We start from the raw sequence: 22,500 nt of genomic DNA on the forward strand, positions 1-22,500 counted from the left end.
GGGTCTGTTTTAGTGCACTGCATAGGATTTAGACTTCATTATGTTACCTAGTGATTTAGCACATATTCTCCAAATGTTAATAGTGGGGGTAAGTCATCCAGAAGCTACACCTCACTGCAGAAAATGTACAGTATCCCACAAAAAGTGACTACACCCCTCACATTTTTGTAAATATTTTATTATATCTTTTCATATGACAACACTGAAGAAATGATACTTTGCTACAATGTAAAGTAGTGAGTGTACAGCCTGTATAACAGTGTAAATATTTATTATATCTTTTCATGTGACAACACTGGAGAAATGACACTTTGTTACAATGTAAAGTAGTGAGTGTACAGCCTGTATAACAGTGTAAATATTTATTATATCTTTTCATGTGACAACACTGGAGAAATGATACTTTGCTACAATGTAAAGTAGTGAGTGTACAGCCTGTATAACAGTGTAAATTTGCTGTCCCCTCAAAATAACTCAACACACAGCCATTAATGTCTAAACTGTTGGCAACAAAAGTGAGTACACGCCTAAGTGGAAATGTCCAAATTGGACCCAAAATGTCAATATTTTGTGTGGCCTTCATTATTTTCCAGCACTGCCTTAACCCTCTTGGGCATAGAATTCACCAGAGCTTCACAGGTAGCCACTGGAGTCCTCTTCCACTCCTCCATGATGACATCTTGGAGCTGGTGGATGTTAGAGACCTTGCGCTCCCCCACATTAGATTTGAGGATGCCCCACAGATGCTCAATAGGGTTTAGGTCTGGAGACATGCTTGGCCAGTCCATCACCTTTAACCTCAGCTTCTTTAGCAAGGCAGTGGTCGTCTTGGAGCTGTGTTTGGGGTTGTTATCATGCTGGAATACTGCCCTGTGGCCCAGTCTCCGAAGGGAGGGGATCATGCTCTGCTTCAGTATGTCACAGTACATGTTGGCATTCATGGTTCCCTCAATGAACTGTAGCTCCCAAGTGCTGGCAGCACTCATGCAGGCCCAGACCTTGACACGCCCATCACCATGCTTGACTGTAGGCAAGACACACGTGTCTTTGTACTCCTTACCTGGTTGCCGCCACACACGCTTGACACCATCTGAACCAAATAAGTTTATCTTGGTCTCATTGAACCACAGGACATGGTTCCAGTAATCCATGTCCTTAGTTTGCTTGTCCAAGAAAGAAGAAGGGTAACTCCTCTTGATAAAAATCCCAAATTTTATTGAACAGGATCAGACAACAGAAACACAACGTTTCGGGGTCAGTACCCCTTAGTTATGTGATAACAAACACACATACCACACCTGTTTAAATAGGCTAGGCCAGGTAATTAATTCATTATGTTAACTCTTACAATGCTTTATAGTAAAATTGGCCTACAAGTACTATTGCTATATTGACCTCTATTGGTCAAGGATGGCATGACGTGCAAATTAAAAACAAAATATATGAAGGCCTCAAAGAAATGTTTACATATTCACATCATCCTCTCAAGATGGTGTTGCATACAGACATGTAGAAAAATAGATCATTTATTAGGCACATATTAGATTATGTTTCACTCTGTAACCGTTGGAAAACAATGCACAATGAACATCAACCCTGTCTTATTATGCTTATAGCTAATAATCAGATGGCTATAAAAGCCCCCTTAATAGCTCCTCTCTAAATTGGAAAGAATGTATATATGGGGGACAGAGAGTGATAACTCATTGACCCCAAACCAATTTATAGATGAAAATAATGTTAAAAAGAGCAAGCAGAGCAACAATAGAAGACAGACCAATCGATTTCTCGGTTCATCCCCTTTGGTTCCAGGGTATCCAACTTGAAAATCCAATAGGATTCACGTTGTTTCAGTAACAGGGTCCTGTTACCACCTCGTCTGGGGGTCTTATCGATCTTATCGATCATATTATCTTATCTTATCGATCATATTAAGACCCCCAGACGAGGTGGTAACAGGACCCTGTTACTGAAACAACGTGAATCCTATTGGATTTTCAAGTTGGATACCCTGGAACCAAAGGGGATGAACCGAGAAATCGATTGGTCTGTCTTCTATTGATGCTCTGCTTGCTCTTTTTATCATTATTTTCATCTATAAATTGGTTTGGGGTCAATGAGTTATCACTCTCTGTCCCCCATATATACATTCTTTCCAATTTAGAGAGGAGCTATTAAGGGGGCTTTTATAGCCATCTGATTATTATTATTAGCTATAAGCATAATAAGACAGGGTTGATGTTCATTGTGCATTGTTTTCCAGCGGTTACAGAGTGAAACATAATCTAATATGTGCCTAATAAATGATCTATTTTTCTACATGTCTGTATGCAACACCATCTTGAGAGGATGATGTGAATATGTAAACATTCCTTTGAGGCCTTCATATATTTTGTTTTTAATTTGCACGTCATGCCATCCTTGACCAATAGAGGTCAATATAGCAATAGTACTTGTAGGCCAATTTTACTATAAAGCATTGTAAGAGTTAACATAATGAGTTAATTACCTGGCCTAGCCTATTTAAACAGGTGTGGTATGTGTGTTTGTTATCACATGACTAAGGGGTACTGACCCTGAAACGTTGTGTTTCTGTTGTCTGATCCTGTTCAATAAAATTTGGGATTTTTATCAAGAGGAGTTACCCTTCTTCTTTCTTGTACATTACTGTTGGTGAGTGTGGCAGTCACTCTAAAGGAGTACCCTCTGCTCTGGGGTTAGAGCTGGTGCTGGACTATATCCATTTTACTTAGTTTGCTTGTCTTCAGCAAACTGTTTGCAGGCTTTCTTGTGTATCATCTTTAGAAGACGACAGCTGTGCAGACCAATTTGATGCAGTGTGCGGCGCATGTGTGTGTGACTTACACCTACTTACAGTGTGTATGTGTGTGACTTACACCTACTTACAGTGTGTATGTGTGTGACTTACACCTACTTACAGTGTGTATGTGTGTGACTTACACCTACTTACAGTGTGTATGTGTGTGACTTACACCTACTTACAGTGTGTATGTGTGTGACTTACACCTACTTACAGTGTGTATGTGTGTGACTTACACCTACTTACAGTGTGTATGTGTGTGACTTACACCTACTTACAGTGTGTATGTGTGTGACTTACACCTACTTACAATGTGTATGTGTGTGAATTACACCTACTTACAGTGTGTATGTGTGTGACTTACACCTACTTACAGTGTGTATGTGTGTGACTTACACCTACTTACAGTGTGTATGTGTGTGACTTACACCTACTTACAGTGTGTATGTGTGTGACTTACACCTACTTACAATGTGTATGTGTGTGAATTACACCTACTTACAGTGTGTATGTGTGTGACTTACACCTACTTACAGTGTGTATGTGTGTGACTTACACCTACTTACAGTGTGTATGTGTGTGACTTACACCTACTTACAGTGTGTGTGTGTGTGTGTGACTTACACCTACTTACAGTGTGTATGTGTGTGTGTGACTTACACCTACTTACAGTGTGTGCGTGTGACTTACACCTACTTACATTGTGTGTGTGTGTGACTTACACCTACTTACAGTGTGTGTGTGTGTGTGTGTGACTTACACCTACTTACAGTGTGTATGTGTGTGACTTACACCTACTTATAGTGTGTATGTGTGTGACTTACACCTACGTACAGTGTGTATGTGTGTGACTTACACCTACTTATAGTGTGTGTGTGAGATTTACACCTACTTACAGTGTGTGTGACTCAAACCTACTTACAGTCTGTGTGTGTGTGACTTACACCTACTTAGTGTGTATGTGACTTAAACCTAAATACAGTGTGTGTGTGACTTACACCTACGTAGTGTGTGTGACATGCACCTACTTACAGTGTGTGTGGGACTTACACCTATTTACAGTGTGTGTGTGTGACTTATACCTACTTACAGTGTGTGTGTGTGACTTACAAAAAAATAGCTTAGATGCCTTCTTTTTCAAATAAAGAAAGCAAGAGAATGGAGAAAAATTGATAATAGGAGTAAATTAGAAAGTTGTTTAAAATTTCATGCTCTATCTGAATCACGAAAGAAAAAAATTGGGTTCAGTGTCCCTTTAATAGCAATTCTCAGCGCAGTAACCAATATCACCTCTTGTGCTCACCATTTTGTTATGCGCAGTTCACTCTGTTTACATCATTACAGCGCAATCTGTGTCCCAGTGCTATAGTCTGGCAAATTGTACTACAGTAATTGTCACTATTTTACAGGTACAGTATTTATTGAATACTAATTGAATACTGTGCTGTGCTATTGTTAAACTAAATGTAGCACTATTGCACCCCTAATATATGTTAGTTCAAACATGTTTTCAAGTCTTTAAACACACTGGCAAGTGAAAAGAAAGCTAAAAGTTCCTTGTTCCAGTTTAAGGCGGTTTTCACTTTACAGCGGGGCTCCGGTCCCTAACTCGCTGTATGAGCGGGGTATACCTGTATCCATAAAAATAGGCAAAATCCACACATTCTCTAAAAAATAAAAAGATAAAAAACATTCTCTAATAAATCAACCGTCCACTACGCAAAACAAAACATTAACAGCCCTCACAAACTTTTAACAAACACAATCAACTTGAAAGTAAGCACAAACGTTTACACTCACTGAAACACAGCACTTAGAAATACCACATTGTAACAAAACACTGCAAATAATTCAAATTCTATAACAACCTTTTATGCCCTGGTTTTGTAAATTTTACCCTGCACAATACTATGAGATCAGCTAATAATGCAATCACTTCAGAAGATCAATAAACTGTAGTTGCACATTTACAAATAAAATCCCTAACCATGAATAGATAAAGAAAACGCACAAACACCTAAGTATTCTGGGTCAGAAAATAATGGCATTGCTACTGCTATATGGTTTCTGTTTGCATGCATAGTGCAAACCCACTGTTAAAGAATCATGTTTGTCACAAATAATTTGGGAAAAGCTTTAGAATTCAGTCTATTGGCGGCAGTAACCAGCCACGTAGCCGTTACTTGCTATGCTATACTTTAATATAATAAGGGTTCTAATAAATACACAATTATTTGATTATATTTTTATACATAATTTGATATTCAACATTTTTTCAGTTCTCTGACTAAATATAACAATTTTATACAACAAAATGAAATTTCTGAAAAGAATAATAATAATAATTTACATTAATAGATTAAAAGGACAGTTTACCCAAAAAAATCTCCCTTTCAAATTTTTCTTAATGACCCATCTTACCTGATAGAGAGATCGCTTCCATTGAGTCGTTAAAAATGGAGCCCTAAGCTACCGAAGCGACTGACAGCTAAAAGTAATTTACGGCTCCATTTTAGTATCAGGTATCCATTGAAATATTTTGCGCATTACGTGCAGTCGCTCTTTTCGTGTAGCTGTAAGTTAAAATTTGTGTTAACGCTTCCATCTGACGTTGGGTTTCTTGAAAATCAATTAGTTGCTAAGGTAACCCGAACTTACGCTATAGAATTTATGTTTAACGTCCGTGCTCCTTACCGGTTATCACCTCTCAAGAAAAATAAAGATAGACTTATCCATATTTTTAATAATCAAATACAATTTTTAAATATACAGTAATTATATTTACCACTTCATAAATATAAGTAATATGTATTGCTGCCCTAGGCATAGGTCTAGTTTGAATTCTGTAGATATGTTCTTGCATATTTTATTATATTTAAATATATACTGATATTTCTATTAGAATATAAGTTCAACTATTCCTATACACGAGACAACAATAAATATTACTTATAACAATTTATTTCTACATTAAAACACTTGCATTATTTGCAAGTTTTATTATTTCAATAGAAAATAGGTCTCAAAAAGCACAATTTTCCTCTTTTACACCTAGTTGAGCTAGGTGTAATATTTCTCAATGTATCGACAGCCTCCGACAGTGTATTAATGGTTTGCGCTTTCATTGGAAATCTGGTATAATTTATCGATTAACGGCTTCTATTACTTTCTATGAGACGCAAAGATTTTTTCAGCAGCCGGAGTCCGGCTGCCAATATTGAGGTATAACGCACCATTGGAAACAGTCGATAAACGAAATAGCTTCCGACAGCATATTTATCAGTTTGCCAGCACACGCAAACGGAATTATGGCTCAATGGAAGCGAGCTTAGAGTGTATTTAATTGTTTACAAATAGCTCCTTCACCCCTATTTTGGCATTTGAAATAGCTGATGCAGCCTGTGGTATACCCACTTATAGTAATATGTTGTCTCATCTATTGAATAGCCTAAGTAAACACAGTCAGAAGAAGAAATTACACTCTCCATGGGGTACTGGATAGTTAAGTAATAAAATGACAATTTTCCATTGCTCTGTCTAAGCACTGAGCTCCAGTTTTCCAGACAAATATCAGATAAGGACAATGAGATATGCTATTACCTGAAACTCAACCCATTGTAATAGGCTTTGGATTAAAAGCACAAAAGCAGATACTTCATATATAGAAATAAACCTGCAAATGCAATTTCTCCTAAATTTGATACCATACAGCTGGTGTAGCAAATCATTGAAAATACATCAACATAAAATCAATTTTACAGTGTACTGTCCCTTTAAGGACTGACCATTTATAATATGCATATTACATATATAACCTAGCCATGATTAGTAAACTTGTATTATTTACCATTAAAATTCTACTTCTTTACTGTAGCATAACCTGCATATATTTAAATGAGCTATCACAGCATAAATAATATTACACAGCAATATGTTACCAGATTATATTAAAACTCTACTAAATTACTCTACAAAAGAAACAAACCCAAATACTTTAGATACATTTAATAACATACAGCGTATAGTCTTTTCTTTTTTCACAAACTCCTTACATAATTTTTGGACATACTTAAATCAACCTATTAATCACTTGCCAGAAAAAAAACTCTCTTTTGTATTTACCAGACTTCAAATCACACCCATAATCGCACTTACAAATTCCTTAGTTCACTTGCAAAAACAATATATTTTATATGCCTCAAACAGGTTTCTTAGCTAAGGAACACTGATACACATACAGTTAAGTTAATTACCAGTCAGAAAACACAGATTAAAACAAGCACCAAGGTCAGCTTTTGCAGGATTGTAAGAAATACACACTCATCTCACCTTGCATACCGTAAATATTTCACTCACTGAATTCACTCCCCAACATTTATTCTTAAGCAATTTTAACATACATCAAACTTTTAAAGTTGCAGAAAACACATTTTATTAAATTGTCCGAACTTGCTAAGTATGGCCATTTCCCAGCAAATTGAGACGTAAACAAATTATTTTTAGACCGGATAATAAATCCTCAGATAATTAGAGGGGAGTAAACCTTTTACACGTAACATGGGACACAGTGAAATATCCGACAGACACTTCTTACAGATAAAATACACAGAATCTCCGTTTCGTTGCTGCATAGACCATCCATTAAAAAGAAATGGTTTTCACATACCAAGCTATTGATTAAATACATCCTGTCATGTCACATTACAACATTATGGACAGGGAGTCAGGAACTTTTCTCCATGAGCACGGTATGCAACAAACAGATACAGCACTTATCGCTAAACCACATTCACAACACAATAAGATTTGCAATGAAATAAGCAATTAAGCAACACGCATCAAATGACCATTCAGCTCCAGTGATATTTAAACTAAACTATACTGTATGCTTATATAAGGGAATTTTAACCCTTTAAAACCCTTAATGCAAAAAATGTAGCTTCCGTTATTGCAAGACTCTAACTTGCAAACAAATTAGGTGAGACTTAAAAACTCACGCTATAATTTTCACTATAGCTTGCACTAGGACTCAAACCTATGCAAACCCCATGCTTAACCGCAGGACTTAAACCTGCCCAGGGTAGTTTAACCCCTTATAAAGGGACTTTAACCCTTTATATATCACTAACACTGTCCAAACTTTGGGTTCAGATTCACAGAGGGAAAAGCAGAATAAAAACACTTATCTACTTACCCCTGTGTGAATCCCACGCTCTGACACCAGAATTGTTAGGCGTTATCTTATAGCCGGGGTTATCACTTGACACTTAGCAGTATTCTACACCTTCACCTGGAACTGAATGGGTTACTTGACGAGATATCTCGGTGAACAGCATTTAGACAGCCAGCCAGTAAAGTCTAATCACTGTTATGTTTATTATAAGGCATAACATACTTTTATAGAGAATGGTTACAGTATATGGGGTTAAACAATGACCTAATCATCGCCACACCATCTTACACTGTATGCTTGGAACAAAACTTCATTAAAAATAATATAAATAAGGAGTTTACTATTAAACTAACAGTTTTAGATAACCGTGTATCGGGGCGCATCACCAGGACAAAGCAAGGCCACTCTTGAGATACAATTGTTGCATATGAAACTAAAATCTAATGTCAGCATATGTTCCCACAGCAAAATAAAACACATTATGAATAAATATAATGAACTCATATTAAAATGGAGTCTAAAACAAAATGGTGTCAGTATAGTTTTATATATATATATTCTTACAGTCACTAACTACACAAGATACACAGTCACTAACTACACAATATACACAGACACTTACTACACACTATACACAGTCACTAATTACACATGCTACACAGTCACTAACTACACATGCCACACAGTCACTTACTACACACTATACACAGTCACTAACTACACACTATACACAGTCACTAACTGCACACTATACAAAGTCACTAACTACACACTATACACAGTCACTTACTACACACTACACACAGTCACTAACTACACACTATACACAGTCACTAACTACACACTATACACAGTCACTTAATACACACGCCACACAGTCACTAACTACACACTATACACAGTCACTAACTACACACTATACACAGTCACTAACTTCACACTACACACAGTCACTAACTATACACAGTCACTAGCTACACACTATACACAGTCACTTACTACACACGCCACACAGTCACTAACTACACACTATACACAGTCACTAACTACACACTATACACAGTCACTTAATACACACGCCACACAGTCACTAACTACACACTATACACAGTCACTAACTACACACTATACACAGTCACTAACTTCACACTACACACAGTCACTAACTATACACAGTCACTAGCTACACACTATACACAGTCACTAACTACACACTATACACAGTCACTAACTACACACTATACACAGTCACTAACTTCACACTACACACAGTCACTAACTATACACAGTCACTAGCTACACACTATACACAGTCACTAACTACACACTATACACAGTCACTAACTACACACTATACACAATCACTAGCTGCACACTATACACAGTCACTAACTACACACAATACAAAGTCACTAACTACACACTATACAGAGTCACTAACTTCACACAGTCCCTATCTACACACTATACACAGTCACTCACTACACACAGTCACTAACTAAACACTATACACAGTCACTAACTACACACTATACACAGTCACTAGCTGCACACAAGCTGTACAGGTCCTAGAGCCATCAGATACTCAGAGCTGCAGTTGTGTAGCACTTTAGAGTCTCTAGCTGTACAGGTCCTAGAGCCACCAGATGCTCAGAGCTGCAGTTGTGTAGCACTTTAGAGTCTCTAGATGTACAGGTCCTAGAGCTACCAGATGCTCAGTTGTGTAGCGCTTTAGAGTCTCTAGATGTACAGGTCCTAGAGCTACCAGATGCTCAGAGCTGCAGTTGTGTAGCACTTTAGAGTCTCCAGCTGTACAGCTCCTAGAGCCACCAGATACTCAGAGCTGCAGTTGTGTAGCACTTTAGAGTCTCCAGCTGTACAGCTCCAAGAGCCACCAGATACTCAGAGCAGCAGTTGTGTAGCACTTTAGAGTCTCTAGCTGTACAGGTCCTAGGGCTACCAGATGCTCAGTTGTGCACACAAGCTGTACAGGTCCTAGAGCCATCAGATACTCAGAGCTGCAGTTGTGTAGCACTTTACAGTCTCTAGATGTACAGGTCCTAGAGCTACCAGATGCTCAGAGCTGCAGTTGTGTAGCACTTTAGAGTCTCTAGCTGTACAGGTTCTAGAGCTACCAGATGCTCAGAGCTGCAGTTGTGTAGCACTTTAAAGTCTCTAGATGTACAGGTCCTAGAGCTACCAGATGCTCAGAGCTGCAGTTGTGTAGCACTTTAGAGTCTCTAGCTGTACAGGTCCTAGAGCCACCTGATACTCAGAGCTGCAGTTGTGTAGCACTTTAGAGTCTCTAGCTGTACAGGTCCTAACGACACCTGATACTCAGAGCTGCAGTTGTGTAGCACTTTCGAGTCTCTAGCTGTACAGGTCCTAGAGCCACCTGATACTCAGAGCTGCAGTTGTGTAGCACTTTAGAGTCTCTAGCTGTACAGGTCCTAGAGCTACTAGGTACTCAGAGCTGCAGTTGTGTAGCACTTTAGTGTCTATAGCTGTACAGGTCCTAGAGCCACCAGACACTCAGAGCTGCAGTTGTTTAGCACTTTAGAGTCTCCAGCTGTACAGGTCCTAGAGCCACCTGATACTCAGAGCTGCAGTTGTGTAGCACTTTAGAGTCTCTAGCTGTAAAGTCCTAGAGCCACCAGATACTCACAGCTGCAGTTGTGTAGCACTTTAGAGTCTCTAGCTGTAAGGTCCTAGAGCCACCAGATGCTCAGAACTGCAGTTGTGTAGCACTTTAGAGTCTCTAGCTGTAAGGTCCTAGAGCCAACAGATACTCAGAGCTGCAATTGTGCAGCACTTTAGAGTCTCTAGCTGTATAGGTACTAGAGCCACCAGATACTCAGAGCTGCAGTTGTGTAGCACTTTAGAGTCTCTAGCTGTAAGGTCCCAGAGCCACCAGATGCTCAGAACTGCAGTTGTGTAGCACTTTAGAGTCTCTAGCTGTAAGGTCCTAGAGCCACCAGATGCCCAGAACTGCAGTTGTGTAGCACTTTAGAGTCTCTAGCTGTAAGGTCCTAGAGTCACCAGTTACTCAGAGCTGCAGTTGTGTAGCACTTTAGAGTCTCTCGCTGTAAGGTCCTAGAGCTACCAGATACTGAGAACTGCAGTTGTGTAGCACCTCCAGCCTCCAACAGTGCAGGACCTAGAGCCACCTGATGATTGGAACCTAAAGTCTTGCACTGTGCAGCACCTAGAATCCCTAGCCGTGCTGCCCTATCCCTCTATACTACTCTGCTTTATTAACCCTTTGTAATAAACATTCTCTTTCATCACTAAAAACCTCCCTCTCTATGTTTTCTCCATCCTATTCTGTGTCAGGTCTTGGCTGATCAGAGGGAGTTGGGACAATTCTGTGGTAACTTCGGCTCAAGATTCCATCCAGGTCAGCAGCGCTTGGTGTCTCAGGGTACTCAGATGAGAATTGAGTTTTCCTCAGATTTCTCCAATGAAGAGAACGGATCAACCATCCTGTATCAAGGCTTCCAGGCGTATTACCGTGCAGAGGGTGAGTCTAGTGGTGGTGAGAAGCATTCTGGGAAGACGTAGCAATGGCAATCATAAGTATGTCCTTTCTTCATGCTTTTCTGATTTTGGTTCATTCTATTTTAGCTTAAAACCTTAAAGGGACAGTCTGGTCAAAATTTCATGATTCAGATAGGGAATGCAATTTTAAACAACTTTCCAATTCACTTTTATCATCAAATTTGCTTTGTTCTCTTTGTATATTCTTTGCTAATTTCTAAAACATTGAAGGCCACCTCTTATCTCAATGCATTTGGCATTTGCCATACAGATAACATTGTGGCGACGCCCGTGGATTTACAAGTGAGAGGGCACTGATTGGCTAAATGCAAGTCTGTCAAAACAACTGAAATAAGGGGGCAGTCTGCAAAGGTTTAGATACAAGGTAATGACAGAGGTAAAAAGTATATTAATATAACTGAGATAAGGGGCAGTCTGCAGAGGCTTAGATACAAGGTAATCACAGAGGTAAAAAGTATATTAATATAACTGAGATAAGGAACAGTCTGCAGAGGGTTAGATACAAGGTAATCACAGAGGTAACAAGTATATTAATATAACTGAGACAAGGGGCAGTCTGCGGAGGGTTAGATACAAGATAATCACAGAGGTAAAAAGTGTACTGATATAACTGAGATAAGGAGCAGTCTGCAGAGGGTTAGATACAGGGTAATCACTGAGGTAAAAAGTAAATTAATATAACTGAGATAAGGAGCAGTCAGCAGAGGCTTAGATACAGGGTAATCACAGAGGTAAAAAGTATATTAATATAACTGAGATAAGGAGCAGTCTGCAGAGGCTTAGATACAAGGTAATCACAGAGGTAAAAAGTATATTAATATAACTGAGATAAGGGGGCAGTCTGCAGAGACTTAGATACAAGGTAATCACAGAGGTAAAAAGTATATTAATATAACTGAGATAAGGGGCAGTCTGCAGAGGCTTAGATACAAAGTAATCACAGAGGTAAAAAGTATATTAATATAACTGAGATATGGGGCAGTCTGCAGAGGCTTAGATACAAGGTAATCACAGAGGTAAAAAGTATATTATTATAACTGTGTTAATTATGCAAAACAGGGGAATGGGTAATAAAGAGATTAGCTATCTTTTAAAACAAAAACAATTCTGGAGTAGACTGTCCCTTTAAGATGTTTCCCCTTTCAAGCACAGACAAATATTTTACAGCCTTACAATTACACAAACTGTTTCCCAAGCTGTTCCCTAAGTGTTGCTATTGTAATTAATGTTTTCCGCATTACCAGCCGCTCATGCGTCTATGGAATGGTTGGAACCACTGCTAACACAATGCTGGAAAATATGCAGTAGGTGAAGCTCAATGAGGGCTAGATTAAAGGGACAGTCAACACCAGAATTTTCGTTGTGTAAAAAGAAAGATAATCCCTTTATTACCCATTCCCCAGTTTTGCATAACCAAAACAGTTATATTAATGCACATTTTACTTCTGTAATTACCTTGTATCTAAGCCTCAGCAGACTGCCCCCTTATTTCAGTTCTTTTGACAGACTTGCATTTTAGCCATTTAGTGCTCACTCCTAGGTCACTTCACGTGCATGAGCTCAATGTTATCTATATGAAACACATGAACTAATGCCCTCTAGTGGTCAAAATGCATTCAGATTAGAGGCAGTCTTCAAGGTCTAAGAAATTAGCATATGAACCTCCTAGTTTTAGCTTTCAACTAAGAATACCAAGAGAACAAAGCAAAATTGGTGATAAAAGTAAATTGGGAAGTTGTTTAAAATGACATTTACTATTTAAGTCAGGAAGGTTTTTTTGGGACTTGACTGTCCCTTTAAGAGCAGTGCGCTAACTGTAGCTCAGGCTTTTTCTGCGCGATGGTGCATCGGGATAGCGCAACCTCAGAGCTCTGATTAACTGTAACGCAAGACAAAAAAGTGTCACAAAACACATCAAAAATACATTGCACATTACAGTTACACCCATAAAAACACTGCCTGGTAAACATTATTTTAAAAAATTGCATAAAGAAGTTATAAGGACTCAAAGAAGTGAGGTCTCAGGTGTTAGAACAAAATGCTGCAAAGGGCTTTAACATAGATATACAGATATATACACATATAAACAAACACATAAATACATATATATACACATGTCTAAAGATGTATATATATTTATATATGTGAATATATGTGTTTATGTATTTATAAGTGTATACATTTAACAACACAGGCATATATACACATATAAACACATAAATACATATATATACACATGTCTAAAGATGTATATATGTTTATATATGTGAATATATGTGTTTATGTATTTATAAGTGTATACATTTAACAACACAGGCATATATACACATATAAACACATAAATACATATATATATACACATGTCTAAAGATGTATATATGTTTATATATGTGAATATATGTGTTTATGTATTTTTAAGTGTATACATTTAACAACACAGGCATATATACACATATAAACACATAAATACATATATATATATATACACATGTCTAAAGATGTATATATGTTTATATATGTGAATATATGTGTTTATGTATTTATAAGTGTATACATTTAACAACACAGGCATATATACACATATAAACACATAAATACATATATATATATACACATGTCTAAAGATGTATATATGTTTATATATGTGAATATATGTGTTTATGTATTTATAAGTGTATACATTTAACAACACAGGCATATATACACATATAAACACATAAATACATATATATATATACACATGTCTAAAGATGTATATATGTTTATATATGTGAATATATGTGTTTATGTATTTATAAGTGTATACATTTAACAACACAGGCATATATACACATATAAACACATAAATACATATATATATATATACACATGTCTAAAGATGTATATATGTTTATATATGTGAATATATGTGTTTATGTATTTATAAGTCTATACATTTAACAACACAGGCATATATACACATATAAACACATAAATACATATATATATATACACATGTCTAAAGATGTATATATGTTTATATATGTGAATATATGTGTTTATGTATTTATAAGTGTATACATTTAACAACACAGGCATATATACACATATAAACACATAAATACACATATATATATATACACATGTCTAAAGATGTATATATGTTTATATATGTGAATATGTGTGTTTATGTATTTATAAGTGTATACATTTAATAACACAGGCATATATACACATATAAACACATAAATACATATACATATATACACATTTCTAAAGATGTATATATGTTTATATATGTGAATATATGTGTTTATGTATTTATAAGTGTATACATTTAACAACACAGGCATATATACACATATAAACACTTAAATACATACATATATATATATATATATATATATATATATATATATATATACGTGTGTGTATTATATATATATATATATGTGTGTGTGTATATATATATATATATATGTGTGTGTATATATATATATATATATATATATATGTGTGTGTGTGTGTGTGTATTATATATATGTATATATATATATGTGTGTGTGTATATATATATATGTGTGTGTATATATATATATGTGTGTGTGTATATATATATATGTGTGTGTGTGTTTGTACGCATTGGAGCGCTTTGCAGTTAAGTAGCTGAAAACAACAAAAGTCATATTTATGCAATATTCATATGTAATTAGGTTTTTAACTGTGCATTCCAATGTTCTTCATATAGGGAAATATGTTCTAAGTATTTTTAAATAGATATTTATATATATATATATATACACTCACCGGCCACTTTATTAGGTACACCTTTCTAGTACCAGGTTGGACCCCCTATTCCCTTCAGAACTGCCTTATTTTTTCGTGGCATCGATTAAACAAGGTGTTGGAAACACTCCTCAGACATTTTGGTCCATATTGACATGATAGCCTCACGCAGTTGCTGCAGATTTGTCGGCTGCACATCCATGATGCGAATCTCCCGTTCCACCACATCCCAAGGTGCTCTATTGGATTGAGATCCGTGACTGTGGAGGCCATTGGAGTACAGTGAACTCATTGTCATGTTCAAGAAACCAGTTTGAGATGATTTGAGCTTTGTGACATGGTGCATTATCCTGCTGGAAGTATCCATTTGAAGATATAGTCATAAAGGGATGGACATGGTATCAGGTTCCTTGGTTGTTTGAATCACAACTGCAGAGTTTAATAAAATTATATATGTTTCACAATTGGAGTACAGGCTGTTATATCAGCATAGACTGTATTAACCCAGAGTGATATTTATAAGGAATTGCAGAAAGTCTTTATATGGTTATATATTGTAGTTATACCATATAAGTAATAAAACTCTGAAAAAGAAAATTAGTGTTAACAATAACTTTTGGCATTTGCATAGATTGTGCCCATATAGGAGAGATAACTTTCAGAGGATAAACCACTGCTGCGTGAGAGACATGAGATAGACAGAGCTGCAGGTGCTGACAGGGGCGTGACCTGCTGCGAGACACAACTCACTGAATTATGTTATGCAGCGTGGAAAACTGAACACAGTCCTGTGTGAGTAGTGAGAGCGGTGTGACACGCTGAGCTATGTACAGCTGTGTGACGTCAGAGAAAGTCCGTTGCGGCCCGGTATGGAAATGAATGAGAAAGTTGTTGTAACTTTAACATAAAGCATACGTTTGTAATTGTTAGAAGTTATTGCAGAGACAAAGTCAATTTTAGAATGTTCATGTGAAATATGACATTTGTATTAGCCTTTAAATTAACGCTCCAAAGGAATGAAGAGGTTTTACAAGTACTGTAGCTGGAGTGAGTAGAATCCTTTTGATGGTAACAAAATAGCAAGTCCTGTAGAGATGATATGATGAGACAGGTTGTATTAATTCTTGAACTAGACTCCTTCAGGTTGTAATGTAGCAAGTTGTTAACAATCCTTAGTGGGACCAAACTGCAGCTGGTATTTGTAATCCAGGAATTGAAGTAACAAGTGTAAATCTTATTCTAATATGAATTAGCTTATAGCAAACAGAGCACTAAGCTTAACATGCAATACTCAACAACTAAGCACTTGTTTGGGGCGTGGTGATGTCTTAAGTACAGGTGAGGGAGGTGAGTTGGAGCAAAAGGTAAAAGCAGGACTGGAATCCTTACAGATTCCCCCCTCAAGCAAGCCGACCACGGGTTGGAATTTAGGTCTACTAGGATAGCGTCTATGGAAACGAGCAATAAGCTTCGGAGCATTAATGTGTGCATGAGGTTCCCAAGTGTCATCCTCTGGGGCGAACCCCTTCCAACATACCAGATACTGTAACTCGCCATTGTAATGTCTTGAATCCAAGAGATCATAAACTTCATAGACATCAGTGCCTAATTGTACAGGAGAAGGGGGTAAAAGAGGTGCATCAGGCTTATCTCCTAAGTAGGGTTTGATCTTCTGATGATAAATCAGATTGATATTCCTTATCCTGTTGAGATAAAATCGCAAGAAAACGAGTAGGGGGAAGAATGCTAGTAGGTGAGTCTTCTTGAAGAGGTTGTGACTCTCGTCGAGAGAGTGCATCTGCCTTCCCATTTTTTGATCCCGGCCTATACATAATTTGAAAATTGAAATGACTGAAGTAAAGACTCCATCTTACTTGACGTCCAGATAAAGTTTAGTTATTTTGTAAATATTCTAAATTCCGGTGATCTGTGTAAATCACTATAGGTAGGGAAGTACCTTCGAGAAGATGTCTCCAGAATTCAAAGGCTCTTTTAATGACTAAAAGTTCCTTGTCCCCAATGGAATAGTTGATCTTTGCTGAAGTCATGATTTTTGAATAGAATCCAACCGGGTGTAGAGGTTCTTTGGGAGACTGTCTTTGGGAGAGGACAGCGCCAAGAGCATAATCTGAAGAATCTACCTCTAGGATATATTGAAGGTTTGGATCTGGATATTTCAGAATGGGAGCAGATGAAAAAGAATTCTTCAGAAAGTTGAAAGCATCATCCTGTTCTTTTGTCCACTGGAAAGTACAGTTAGCACTAGTTAATTTAGTCAGGGGTTTCGCTATTTTAGAGAAATTGCGAATGAACTTTCTGTAGTAGTTACTGAACCCAAGGAATTTTTGTAGTTCTTTCCTTGTTGAAGGTGTGGGCCAGGATTTTATTGCTTCCACTTTGTTATCTTGCATCTGAATCCCGTTTGGGCTGATAGAGTAACCCAGAAACTCTATTTTATTGGTGTGAAAAATGCATTTTTCCAATTTGGCGTAGAGCTGATGGACTTGGAGTCTTGCTAAAACCCAACTAACATGTTTGATGTGTTCTTCTAGATTTGTGGAGTAGATTAGAATGTCATCTAGGTAGACAACAACACAGGTGTCAAGGAGGTCATGGAAAATGTCATTAATAAAGAACTGGAAAGTTGCGGGTGCGTTGGTTAAGCCAAAAGGCATGACTAGATATTCGAACAACCCATACCTAGTTCTGAAAGCGGTAAGCCACTCATCCCCCTCTCGAATACGTACTAGATTGTACACCCCTCTCAAATCTAATTTAGTAAATATCTGAGCATGCCTCAGTCTCTCTATGAGTTCAGGAATGAGAGGGAGGGGGTATTGTTTTTTTATGGTGATTTTGTTCAATTGTCTGAAATCAATGATAGGACGAAGAGATTGGTCTTTGTTCCGCACAAAGAACATTCCTGCACCAGCAGGTGAAACTGAGGGGCGGATGAACCCTTTCTTTAAGTTTTCATCTAGGTAAGTTTTCAGATGATCCAGTTCTGGTTGGCAGAGAGGGTATAAATGCCCAATGGGTGGTGTGGTTCCGGGTTTCAATTCGATAGGGCAGTCGTAGATTCTGTGTGGGGGAAGGGTGTCTGCTTCCTTCTTACTGAAAACTTCAGAAAACTGCTTGTACATTTCTGGTATCTGGGTCTCAGATGTGGAAGAGATACTGTGGAAAAAGGTTCTATGACAGGTCTGTTGACAAAATTCAGAATTTAATTGAACATCTAAAGATTTCCAGTTGATAACTGGTTCATGTAGCTGTAACCAAGCTAGCCCAAGCACTATAGGAAATAATGGAGAAGTGATTACATCAAAGGTGAGATGTTCATGGTGTGTTTTTAATGTGGTGACAGAGAGCGGGATGGTGTGATGTGTTATGGGCCCTGATGATATCTCAGTCCCATCAACCACACAAAGAAAATGGGAGACAACTTTTTGATCAATGGTATTTTATTTTTTGAGACCAGAGAACTGTCAATGTAGTTTCCTTGTGCTCCTGTGTCCAAGATGGCTGGAATGGTCACTTGCTTATTTGCCCACTGTAGAGAGAGAAGTAGAGAACAATGAAGAGGGTTGTTATGCTTTAACTGGATAGAAAGATTGGTATTGTACTTACTCTTCTTGTTCTGTGGCAAAGAAGGACAGTCCTTTAGAGTATGAGATGAGGATGCACAATACATGCAGAGGCCTCTAGTCTTCCTTCTGATGCGTTCTTCAGGTGTTAGAGGACCTCTGATAAAACTTATATCCATTGCTTCAGCACCAGTTGAACCTGTATGAGAACTGCTAGGAGTGGGATGGATAGGAACCTTATCCTTCTTGTACACTGATTCAGGGTATTGACGTTCAAATCTTCTTTCACGTAATCTCCTATCAATTTGCCTGCCAGTGTTTCAGGTAACGCAGTTCAGGCTAATTCATCTTTTACTGCATCAGAGAGTCCAAGCCTGAACTGGTTTTTAAGGGCAATGGCGTTCCATTGAGAGTCAATAGAATATTGCTTGAATTCTGTTATGTAACTTTCAACAGGTTTAATACCTTGTTTTAGGTTCCTCATCTTTTTCTCAGCAGTATACTGTAGGTTAGCATCATAATATAATTCATCCATGATGTCCAGAAAAGATGAAAATGAGGAGAAAACTGGATTATTCGTCTCAAAGAGAGTGTCTGCCCAAATACGAGGTTCACCTCTTAGATAGCTTATCATTGTAAGGACTTTAACCCTATCATTTGGGTATGTTCTAGGTTTAATAGTGAAATTAAGCAGACAAGCATTTTTAAATTGACGGTACAGATTCCTATCTCCATGGAAAAAATCTGGGGGTGCAATGAATGGTTCTGACAGATTGTCAGGGAGGCTCTGTTTAGTAGAGACAGTATCTTTTATGACTTTTCTTAAAGTCTCATTTTCCAATTGTAGCTCTCTAAAGGCTTGACTGAGCTGATCAACTCTTTGTGTTAAATTATAAACAATTTGAGGAAGCTCTGCTGGATCCATAATATATGGCTTAGTTGGCAAAAAAGGGAGTGTAATTTGTAGTGCTGTTGATGGTATTATTATAGGCAAATTATATCAGGTTCCTTGGTTGTTTGAATCACAACTGCAGAGTTTAATAAAATTATATATGTTTCACAGCTGGAGTACAGGCTATTATATCAGCATAGACTGTATTAACCCAAAGTAATATTTATAAGGAATTGCAGAAAGTCTTTATATGGTTATATATTGTAGTTATACCATATAAGTAATAAAACTCTGAAAAAGAAAATTAGTGATAACAATAACTTTTGGCATTTGCATAGATTGTGCCCATATAGGAGAGATAACTTTCAGAGGATAAACCACTGCTGCGTAAGAGACATGAGATAGACAGAGCTGCAGGTGCTGACAGGGGCGTGACCTGCTGCGAGACACAACTCACTGAATTATGTTATGCAGTGTGGAAAACTGAACACAGTCCTGTGTGAGTAGTGAGAGCGGTGTGACACGCTGAGCTATGTACAGCTGTGTGACGTCAGAGAAAGTCCGTTGCGGCCCGGTATGGAAATGAATGAGAAAGTTGTTGTAACTTTAACATAAAGCATACGTTTGTAATTGTTAGAAGTTATTGCAGAGACAAAGTCAATTTTAGAATGTTCATGTGAAATATGACATTTGTATTAGCCTTTAAATTAACGCTCCAAAGGAATGAAGAAGTTTTACAAGTACCGTAGCTGGAATGAGTAGAATCCTTTTGATGGTAACAAAATAGCAAGTCCTGTAGAGATGATATGATGAGACAGGTTGTATTAATTCTTGAACTAGACTCCTTCAGGTTGGAATGTAGCAAGTTGTTAACAATCCTTAGTGGGACCAAACTGCAGCTGGTATTTGTAATCCAGGAATTGAAGTAACAAGTGTAAATCTTATTCTAATATGAATTAGCTTATAGCAAACAGAGCACTGAGCTTAACATGCAATACTCAACAACTAAGCACTTGTTTGGGGCGTGGTGATGCCTTAAGTACAGGTGAGGGAGGTGAGTTGGAGCAAAAGGTAAAAGCAGTTCTGGAATCCTTACACATGGTCAGCAACAATACTCAGATAGGCTGTGGTGTTTAAATGATGCTCAATTGGTACTAAGGGGCCCAAACTGTCCCAAAAAAATCTGGCGTATGATTTACATACCAATACTTTAGCTGAATATCACAGGGTCAAACGCACCCCAAGGGGCCTACGGATGAATGCTAGACCAATACTGATGAGAGATAACCAAGATTACTGTAACAGATTTGAACATATACTAAATAAATGCTCCATGGACATTATCGTATTGACTGTCGAATGCCTCAATAGAGAAGTGCCAAGCTGTTAGAGATGGAGAAAGAGCTGAAAAAGTCCTTACCTATGGAAGAATTTGACAAGACTATACTGGAAATAAACACCAAGATCGCTGAGTTGAAGAAATCCATTGAGGACTGTAAACGCACAAAGTTCGCAAGAGACGAACAGGATTACTCCTCTATAGCGCTATGACCCTGAAGGGTCATGGACAGACACAGAGTGGCAGCAGCATAGAGTCGCCGGACACCTCACCGGGGGAATCGGACCAAGAAAAAGGCACAGTGGGCGCAAACACATAATGTGATTAATATTTCTAAACACTGTTTATCTGAAGAAGAGTCTAGACTGTTGGATAAGGCGTTTTCATTCTGCCCCGGAAGAAACTGTAATTTTTTTCAATTGCAGAAAGGTCTCTGAGAGTTCTACATTTCATTGAAAACAGTTAAGGCTAAGAAATAAGAGTCACTTTATCCCCAGTGCCACCAATCATAGTGTAGAGACATACACATCCAGGGCCGTCTTTAATATTGACTGGACCCTGGGCAAAAATTTTCTTGGGCCCCCACCCCCACCTCACCCCATGCAATTTCGCTCTCCACCCCAACATCCCAAAAAACAACTAAATCAATTTATTTTATAATTGTTTTCAAAATTATTAGCTAATCATTTAAAAAATGAAATAAATTGCAATATGTTTAACTGTACTTAAGCAGTATTGATAAGTAAATAAATATATAAATTCCTCCACTGTGGATTTATTTAATATTCTTTGGAATGTGATTCTGGTTGAGGTTAGCCGGTTAAAGATATTTAGGGCAGCCAACAGGAGCAAATTAAGTTAAAGACTGAGGAGGAAGCATGGAGGTGCAGACAAATATAAGTTTACTGACTGGAACAGCAGAACTGCTATGGGAAACTGTAAAATTTGAGACAGAGAGAAAACAAAAACTATAAAAATAAACCTTACATTAATGTGTGAAGTATCAGCATGACACTATACATCAGCCACAGCAGCACATGTCACTTCTTTGCTAGGAACAAGTTCCCTCTCACCCTGCACTAGACAATGCTGCATGGGGAGGGGCGTGTGTGCACTCACTTATTCTTCCCACTGATACCTTTCTACAAAGCACTGTTCCCCTAACAAACTTCAGTTAGTTGATCTTAGGGCCACAGCAGAAAGAGCAGGGCTAAGGGGACCAGCAGACTGGATGCTGTCTTCCCAAGGCTGCATGGATACAGTGTGAGATGAGTCACACAGCCTCAAGACTGAAGAGAGCAGTGTATGCAGCTGCACAGATGCTCAAATCCTCATGTGCCTGCCGCTCCAGCTTTCTGCTGCATGTGC

At 37.7% G+C, this 22,500-nt stretch overlaps 1 protein-coding gene across 1 annotated transcript in view; it reads left to right on the forward strand.

The window, feature by feature from the left end:
• The window catches only part of LOC128640586 (uncharacterized), a 101,211-nt gene that overhangs the window by 11,571 nt on the left and 67,140 nt on the right, over nucleotides 1-22,500 (forward strand). The window contains exon 3 of the mRNA XM_053693057.1: nucleotides 11,328-11,514. Within this exon, the coding sequence (XP_053549032.1) occupies nucleotides 11,328-11,514 (187 nt within the window). The remainder of the gene's footprint in view (nucleotides 1-11,327; nucleotides 11,515-22,500) is intronic.

Source organism: Bombina bombina, chromosome 9 (assembly GCF_027579735.1).
Source record: "Bombina bombina isolate aBomBom1 chromosome 9, aBomBom1.pri, whole genome shotgun sequence".
NCBI classification, from domain to species: Eukaryota; Metazoa; Chordata; class Amphibia; order Anura; family Bombinatoridae; genus Bombina; species Bombina bombina.